Below are 9,851 nucleotides of genomic sequence, written 5' to 3' on the forward strand. Positions count from 1 at the left end.
ATACCCTCTCTCCCTCCTTTCCCTTCCCCCTCTCTCCTTTTCCCTCCCCTTCTCATTTTTCTCTCCCTTCCTCCTCTTCCCCTTCTTCTCCTTTCTTTTCCCCCTTCCGTCTCTTCCTCCTTTCCCTCTCTTGTTTTCCTTTCTCTCTCACACCCTTCCCCCTCCCCCTTCCCTTTTTCCTTCCCTCTATCTCCTTCCTCCATCCCTCATCTTTGTCTTTCCTCTTTCCATTAAGGCAGATTGACTCATCTGTAATTTGCTGTTTAAAGGGACACTTTGAGGGACACCATCATAAAGTTCAGGACTCGGTGTTGAAAATTATTTCCTACAATAGCTTGTGCTGTTAATTCGAATTTAGGTCTTAGGTTTTGACGGCAGTTGAAAACATTGTCAGCTGTTCTCTCCATACCTCCTACTATTGTCCCCAGGGTGGCAAACAGCTGCCTTTTAGTCTGACCAGTCCTGAAAGGCATTTGGACAGGGGCTGATGGGATTCAGCTGAACCACTGTGTGGGATTTCACTGTGAACTCTCAGAAAAGCAAGGGATAAATGTGCCATGTCCCTTACTATTTTTGGGTCAGATTATTTTTCTTTTGCTTAGCACCATCTCTGATCTTCCAGAAGGTTTCGATCACTTCTCCATTAAGATTTCCTGAAGTCAAGCTATTAGAGCAGAGCCATAACGAAGGTAGGGCAGCTAGAGATTTGTCCCAGGGCATTGAGTGCAAGGGTGCCTTCTTACCTGTGGCATCCTCTGGTCCCTTTACCTCTGTGATAACTCCCCTCCCAGACTTAACCCTGGGCTACCTGTCACTCCTGTAGCCTTTTCCAGGGCTTCCATTCCCCCAATGCTGTACTCTGTTGTCCTTCTTGCCAGTTTCCTCTGGAGGGTCAAGAATCTATGGCAATGCAAAGGGTGGATGGGGAATAGGTTGGACTGTTAGGAGTAAGCTGCTCACCCTCTTCTGGTGTGCTTGTACCAAGGGTGGACTGTATTGCCCCTTCCCCCGCCTGATTAAATTACTTTGTCCTGGGCACAAGAATTCCTGTCATAGCTCTGCATCCGAGGTCCGCCTCCGCAGAGCACGGAGCTCCCCACCTGCGGCAGTTGGGGCTGGCCCTTGGCTCACTTCTTGTGCCACAGTTCCTGGATCAGCCTGATTCTGTTGGAGCCACCAGACAGGAAAAAGAGCACCGGGTTTAAGCAGCTGTTCAGGCTGACCAGAGGCCGCCACATCTTATAAGCCACGCTGACCCCCGTCAGCAGCGAGCAGTTATCGTTGGCACGCAGCCGGACGAAGAAGTAGATGGAGCGCGTGACGTGGAAGGGCACGAAGCAGAGGGTGAAGAGGCCGCACACGGCGATGATGGTGCGCACGGACTTGGCACGGGCAGCCGCGCCCAGCCCCGACCCGGCCTCCTCGGGCTTCAGCAGGGCCTTGACCATCAGCGAGTAGCAGATGAGGATGATGAGAAAGGGCACGACGAAGCCCGAGAAGGTCAGGATCATCCCGTACACGAAGAAGGAGCCGAAGTTGTCGGGGCTGCTTAGGTCGTAACAGACGAGCCGCCCGTCGCTGGGCCCCATCTCCGAGAAGACCAAGGTGGGCAGCGCCTGCAGGACCACCAGTGCCCACGTGGCGCCCGTGCCCACGTGGGCCAGCCTCCGGGTGCGGTAGGCCAAGGACTGGATCGGGTAGCACACGCCCAGGAAGCGGTGCACGCTGATGCAGGTGAGCAGGAGGATGCTGCCGTAGAGGTTGGCGTAGAAGAGGAAGCGCACCAGGCGGCAGAAGACCTCGCCGAAGGGCCACCGGTCCCCCAGCGAGTAGTTGATGATGAGGAAGGGCAGCGTGGCGATGTACAGCAGGTCGGCCACCATGAGGTTGGCCAGGTAGACGGCGGTGCAGGTGCGGCGCTGGGCGCGGCACCAGGACAGCCAGAGCACCGCGCCATTGAGGGGCAGCCCCAGCACAAACACGAGGCTGTAGGTCACCGGCAGGTAGATCCTCTTGTAGTCCTCCGCAATCTTGCACCACTCGTTTTCCGAGGAGACGTTGGCCGCCAGCCCGCCGTCGTCTTCCATGGCGACCCCTTTGGCTCCTTTTGGTTTGAATAGGGCCTGGTTTCTGCCCCTGCCCCTGTGGGAAAGCAAAATGGAAGCGTTGGGTTTGCATCACCTTTGCCACCATCCCCTGTGCCAGGGAGATTCTGCAAACGAACTGGACGCTTCCAAAGCCTTGGTCAACTTTTTTCAAGAGATGACATTAGCGCCCAAGTCACAGTCCAGAGGGGATCAAAAGGTGATTCTGCTGACGGGGTTAGAATGACAAGACAAGGAAAAAGACGACCCTCTCCACCCTTCATAAACCACCTGGACAACCTGGGAAATAGCAGCTAATTTTACTCTCTTTGAGCTGGTATGGTATTGTTTACCTAAATGAATGGTTTTTCCTTCTGTTTAATAGCACAGATGGTGATGTGCAATTTAAAAACGTGATGGACTGTGTGAAGAATACAGGTGACTTATGGCTTGGCTGCCTTACCCATCTAACTTTTTTTTTTTTTTTTTTAGTGAGGCAATTGGGGTTAAGTGACTTGCCCAGGGTCACACAGCTAGTTAAGTGTTAAGTGTCCGAGGCTAGATTTGAACTCAGGTATTCCTGACTCCAGGGCTGGTGCTCTATCCACTGCGCCACCTAGCTGCCCCACCCATCTAACTCTTAAAGGCCATTTCTTCATTACGATTTCATCTCTCATTTGAGAAATGAAATAGTAAACTAAGTCTTTATGAATTAAGTAATTATTTTATGGGGGCAGTTAGGTGGCCCAGTGGATAGAGCACTGGGGCCCAAGTTTTCTCATCTGTAAAATAAGCTGGAGAAGGAAATGACAAACCATTCCAGTATCTTGGCCAAGAAAACCCCAAATGGGGTCAGAAAGAATTAGACATGACTGAAACAACTGAACAACAACAAATTATTTTATACCAGACCTGAGTTTCTGTCAGTTTAGGGAACTCCTGGTACAGAGATTTTCTTTTACCAAAGTAGATTGGCCCATTTCCCGCTAAGTATAGCTTTAGCTGCTGGGGGCACTGCCCAGGGCCACAGCCACCGAATGGCACTAGAACCCAATTCTTCTTGATGCCACATTCAGTGTTCTTAGATTTAGAACTGGGAGGGACTTGAGAGATGTCGAATCCAATCCACTCATCTTACTGAGGAGAAACAGGCTCAGAGAGGTGGTAACTAGCCAGTTAGCTTCTAAATGGCAGAACAAAGACTTGAACCCAGGACCTCTGACTCCAGTCCAAGACCCTTCACTGAAAGAGAAGCAGCTGTTGAGCAGAGGAGTCCTCCCATCCAGACTGCAGAGTGTCCTAGGACGAGGGATCTCCCTCTGTTAACTTCTTTGCTCTTTGCTTCAGGGTGGACTGAAGTTCACAGGTAAGGGACCAAGCTCTTGACAGTTTCTCATGCTTTCAGACTGACCCAAGGGGTCCCCAACCTATCGAGTCCTGTGGTGTCTGGAATCTTTGTGCCGAGGTAGGAGAGTGTCAGCCACAGGTAAAGCCAGGTGCGGAGAGCTCCTGTGTCCTTAGCCAGTCCCAGGGGCGAGCCCAAGCTCAGGATCACTGCTCGAAGTCTGCCTTGAGCTCTTGAGCCTCAGGCTGGGGTCTGCCTGGGCCTTTATGAAGGGCTTGTTTGAATGATGGAGGACATTTGCTTGTTCCCTGTATCGTCATCTGGAGCATGAAGGGAAACAAATCTGAGCAAAAGGCCAGGTGCTTTCACTTGGTGCAGAATAAACAAATTCAGATGGGGAGAAAGCGTTCATTAAAGCACATCCACGCCTATTTCCTTCATGCATGCAAGGAGTATGCACCAGGGGTGTATAAGCCTTCCTCTAAGCATGGGTCGAAATGAACATGTCCCTGCTCCCAAGGATCTTGCACAGGGGGGGAAAGAAGGGATAAGTATTAAGCACCCACTAGGTGCTAGGCACTTTACAAATATCCCATCTGATCCTTTGAGAATCAATAATACAGAAAATAGCTACTATTTATATCATTGTCTAAGGTCTACAAATCACTTTATGTTATGTCACTCGAACCACAAAACAACCCTGGAAGGTTACAGAAGAGGAAACAGAGGCTGAGAACCAAGTTTTTCCTGGTGTCACATTGCAAATAGGAAATATAAACAAAGTTGGTGCTTTTTAGAAGGAGAATCAGGCATGCAGTCAATTATGGGGAATTTATTGAGCACCTACTATGCTCCCAGTTCTGTGGAAAATAAAGAAGACAGTTCCTACCCATAAGCCAATCACCACTGGATTGGAGGAGGAATAATAGTTGAAATGTCAATGGCATGTGTGAGTTTAAAAAGTGCTTTCTTCACAACGACCAATGAGGAAGAGAATCATATCCATTTTGCAGAGGAGAAAACAGGTTGGGAGTGGGGGTGAGTGACTTATGGCCAATAACTGAGGGGGACTGTCATGCTTTTCACAGAGTCAGAAGGCTAGTCGGCACACAGGAAACAATGGGGGAGCACAGTTTCAGCCATTTCCCCAGGGAGAGTAAGGACAGATAAGGGTTAGGTAGGAAGCTTTGATTTAACGACTTTAATTGCCTCTTTTTGGTGGGGGTTGGGTCCATTTTAGACGTGGGCTGCAACCTGGTACAGGATCTCAGAAGGCGCAGGCTGCCCTGGTGCATTGCTGTATGGGTGATCAGTAATCATGACTCCTCTGGGTCATGCAGGAAAAAAAAAGAAGTGGATGGAGACTTTCAGCTGTGCTTGAATGGAGAAAACCAGATTCCCCAGTACGTACCAGAGCAGCTGTTTGCTCAGAATGGAAGAGCCCATGGCCGTGATAAGGGGCTTCCCAAAGGAGGCAGGGAATTCTTAATGATCTTTCAGTGGAGATCTGGGTTCAAATGCTGCCCCAGACTCATAGGTTGTGGGAGTGTGGGCAAATCACCCACAAAGTCCCAGTTTTCTCGTTTTTTTTTTTTTTTTTTTTTTTTTTGGTGGGGCAATGAGGGTTAAGTGACTTGCCCAGGATCACACAGCTAGTAAGTGTCAAGTGCCTGAGGCCGGATTTGAACTCAGGTACTCCTGACTCCAGGGCCAGTGCTCTATCCACTGTGCCACTTAGCTGCTCCCAAGTTTTCTCATTTTTTAAATGGAGATAATATACTGCCTATCTTACTGTGTTCTTAAGAAGAAAATAATTTTAAAATGTGGAAGTGCTATGAAACTGGGAACTATGGTTGTTTTTTAAGGTTTAAAAAATACTTTTGGGATGACAGTTGTGTGAATTAGGTAGTAAAGAAGTTTTGTTACCCCCCATTATACAGATGAAGAAAAAAAGACTCAGAAAAGTAATTACTTGTGCACGGTCATACAACCAACGGGAGTCAGGACTGGGATTTGAACCCAGACACCCCAACTCCAGGTAGAGTGGCTTTCCCATTATTCTACCTGTGTAAATGGAATTGTCCAGAGGACACAAAGACTCTAGCCCAAGTTGTCACCAGAGAATGATGCTTTTTTTCCCCCCACAAAAATGCAAATATATGATTAAGGAAAGGAAGTTAGATACAAAAGATCACTGATCCTGTTAAAAGTGGCTATGGCAGCAACATGATTATACCATTCACTTGCATTTTAATATGATTTTGTGGCTGTGAGTTGACTTGTTAACATCTGCATAACTGCATGCTAAGCCTTTCTTTGGAAGACAACTTAAATGCACTTTGGTTAGCGTTATATTTCTTTTGGTGCCTTCTGGTAGATTGGAAGCTCCCTGCAGGCAGGGATTTTTCCCACCTTTGTATCCCTGGCATCTAGCACAGGACCTGGTACATAGTAGGTGCTTAATAAATGCTTATTGGATTGGTTAAAAATAATCTCAAGCACTTTTCCCCAGAGTCCTTAGTTTTGGGGGATTTCTCAGCCCAGACACCATAACATCTTTTTGCAGAATAATTCCTCCAACCCTGAAGTTTTTGACTGGAAGTCAATAGGTCAAGAGGCCCTGATGGGCAAATGGGCTAGAGTTAGAATTAGGATTAGAAATCCCACAGAATAGAGCTGTTTATCTATCTTTATTATTATATCTACCTTCATTCTATGTATCTATCTATGTATGTATCTATCTGCCTATGTACTTACCCATCCATCCATCCATCCATCCATCCATCCATCCATCCATCCATCCATCCATCCATCCATCCATCCATCCACCCATCCATCCATCCACCTACCTAGCTAACATCTATCTCCCTATGTGTCATCTATCTGCCTATCAGTTATCAATTTTTTTTCAATCTTCCCCCCTCTTCCCCATAGTGACCCACAGCTATAACTAAGTCCCAATGAATCCAAATAATGAATTCCATACAGGGGTCGCATCATTCAAATCCACACTGCATTATTTCCCTTGGATTGGAACCAATGACAACATTTCATACAATTATGACTTCAAATGTGCATTTAGAATACATGGAGGCGCTTCTCATGACTCATTATTTGCATGAATTTCAGCTCCCAGTTGGCAACTTTGTCTCTCTGGCAGACAAAAGGAGGGATGGTAGACATCAATCACTCAAATGGAAGACATGGGTAGAGCTTCATGCAGCTCTAGGGAATGCTGGGTTTCGGTGCATAGGAACAGTCACTAAAGCCACAGTTAGGTCTTGAGACTCTGAGGAAACCATAGGAGATGCTGGAACTCAAGAGCAGCCTGCCATTTTCTTTTCTTCTCTTCTCTCTGTATTGCTTCTGTATGCCACCAATGCCACATCTCACCCTCAATATAGCTTTCTGTTCATTTGATCTACTGGCCTCACTGGGTGAAATCCACAGCAGAAGACCATTCTATTCACTCACCCTTTCTCATTCCAAGACAGCACCCACCTTATTTTTCCTCTAGAAAAAACTGAAAAGAAAGAAAATATTGTTTAGACTTTGGACACATCAGCTAGATGGCCACCCAGTGAGTTAGCCCAGAATGACTGGACTAGTGTGTTTTAGGACAAAGAAGTGGGCCTAGAACTGAGCAAAAGAGTTGGAATCTTATTTAGGGAGTTAAGCAGAGCTTTCAGTGATCTTGAAACGCTGCTCACTGTTACAGATTTCCATTCTTTGATGCTGGGGGCAGGGTACAGACATCCAACTAGGAAGAAAGTGAAGCTCTTTGTTTTTTTAAATATGCCCTTTTGTAAAAGGTAGAGCCACGTTCTTCAGCCCCTTCCATGAGATTTGAAGACTGCTATGGAGTATCCCACTTCAAGAATTTGTCCTATCTACAGACTATCTGGAAGATGCTTATTTGGAAAGTTTGTTCTGTCTGCTAAAGAAATGCAGCTAAGAATGCTAAGCTGTCTCACAAGAGCGACGGATAATTAGAATCGGATTGATTTGGATCTACTTTGGCTTCCAGAATGCAACCTGTGACCCACCAGTGAGTTTCCCTGGTGCCGAGGTGTTCTGGTCTGGGGGCCTTTAGAGCAAGGCCAGGCCCTGGGGTCGCACTGATTATTCCACATTCTACAAGGGCCAACACCCTGATTTTATTTTAGGTTTTGGTTAGGTGGCAGGGGCGTATTCTGAGTCACTCTTTAAATAAAGGGCTTGTAGTTCAAATGATCTAGGAAATGTTGGTGTCATGTGCCCAGTCAGCCACTGGAGGGCAGTGAAGGCCCACACAGCATAGCTAGTAATGGAAGGCCCCGTTGGCTTTGTGTTTACTCAAATCCATTTATTGATAATGCCTCGTGTCTATTCACTGCTTTACAGTTTAAGAAGAGCTTTTATATTAAAAGAAAATACAGCAGGCTCTGGCACCCTTCCCCACCATAGACACATCATATATGACTTCTAGGGCTTGGATGACTCTTGCAGAGTCACTCAACTGGCAGGTGTCAGAGACAGGATTTGAACCCATTTCTTCTCAATTCCAAGTCTAGCCCTCTGCCTACTACACACCATTCTGCCTTCAGACACTTATGTTCTATAATGTAAAGAGGAAAGTTTCCTCTACCCACAGTAGATAACAACTCCCATTTATTTGGGGATCTGGGTGGCACAGTGGATAGAGCACCAGGAAGACCTGAGTTCAAATTTGGCCTTAGCAATGTGACCCTGGACAAGTCACCTAACCCTATTTACCTCAGTTTTCCCATATGCTAAAAACAAACCGGAGAAGGAAATGGTAAACCCCTCCTCTACCTTTGCCAAGGAAATCCCGAATGGGGTCACAGAGAGTCAGTCATAAGTGTAAATGACCAAACAACAGTAGCCCATTTATTTACCATTTTCTGGTTACAAAGAGCTTTGCACACATGACTTTGATCCTCACAACAGCCGAGTGAGGTAAGAATGTAAATATTATTACCTGTGTTTCCCAGATGAGGAAACTGAGGCAGAAACTTGAAAAAGGTCACACAGATGGTACAAGGTAGATCTGGGATTGTCATTTGGGTCTTTTGACTCCAAGTCTAGCAATCTTTCCATGACTTTGGCTGGTTATAGTCACTCTATTGACTAAAGCATCGGATGCCCAAGTGCTCCTTATTAAAATGTAAATTAACCCAGAAGGAACACACATTAAACAGGGCTTCTTAATTTTTGTCATGGTGTACTCCCCTTTGGACATCTAGTGAAGCTTATGGTCCCTCTTCTCCAAATGATTTTTTAAAATGAACAAAATAAAATACTTAGGAATTATGAAGAAGATCAATTGTATTGTAACACTGGTTATCTATTTATCTATCTACCTATCTATCTATCCACCTACCTATCATCTATCTATCTATCTATCTATCTATCTATCTATCTATCTATCTATCTATCTATCTATCTATCTACCTACCTACCTACCTACCTACCTATCTATCTATCTATCTATCTATCTATCTATCTATCTATCTATCTATCTATCTATCTATCTATCTACCTATCTATCTATCTACCTACCTACCTATCATCTTTCTATCTATCTGTCTGTCTGTCTCTGTCTCTCTGTCCATCCATCTGTCCATCTGCCTGCCTACCCACCTACCTACCTACCTCTCTCTCCATCCATCTACCTACCTATCTCTATTATTTATCTACCTGTCATCTATCACCAAAACCAAGTTTATAGACCCCAGATTAGGATCCCCTGAGATTAAAACATCCTTAGAATTGGAAAAAACCTTTAGAGGTCATTGAGATGAAATCCCCCATTTTTCAGATGAGGAAAATGAGGTGCAGAGAATAGACATGATTTCCCCAAGATCACCTGACTTTCCCTTGTATTGTGCTCCCTCATCACTGAGACCTTAGGGTGAAGAAATTTATTAGATTTTTAATGTCTAAACCACTGCTCAAGTGAGAGTCCAGCCTGTCAGGAATGGGGGAGAAGGCAGGTAAATTTTGATAGGACAAACAGTGGAGAGAGTCTGGAACATAAGGACATTGCCGTGGAGGGGACATTTCGAACTCAGCTGTCCAAATCAGAACTCACCATCATCCCCCAGACTAGCCCTTCTTTCTAAGTTCCCTCCTTGTTTCCCTAAATGCCTTTTTGGGATCTCTTGTGTTTTCACATTACCCACATTTCCAAATGCACCCTTGTATCCTTCCAGAGAACCATCTCCTATAACAAGGAATAAAAGAGAAAAAAACAAACTCCATTAGTTTGTCAAAACCAACCAACACATACGAACCTGACAGTACATGCATGGAATGGTCTATACTCTGTCTCTGCAAAGAAAGGCATGGCTTAACCTCCTTCTCTGTTGAGGGCATTAACCACCTTAGTCATTCTGCGGTCATCAACCTCACCCACTGTA

General features: G+C 45.9%; 1 protein-coding gene across 1 annotated transcript; it reads right to left on the reverse strand.

Annotated features, from left to right (window-relative positions):
* Positions 1-1,127: 1,127 nt before the first annotated feature.
* Positions 1,128-2,087, reverse strand: LOC122747088 (P2Y purinoceptor 3-like). Its single transcript, XM_043993315.1, has one exon. It carries the CDS (start codon positions 2,085-2,087, stop codon positions 1,128-1,130), a length of 960 nt encoding a protein of 319 aa, XP_043849250.1.
* Positions 2,088-9,851: the final 7,764 nt, after the last annotated feature.

This window comes from Dromiciops gliroides, chromosome 3, assembly GCF_019393635.1.
Source record: "Dromiciops gliroides isolate mDroGli1 chromosome 3, mDroGli1.pri, whole genome shotgun sequence".
In the NCBI taxonomy this organism is placed as follows: Eukaryota; Metazoa; Chordata; class Mammalia; order Microbiotheria; family Microbiotheriidae; genus Dromiciops; species Dromiciops gliroides.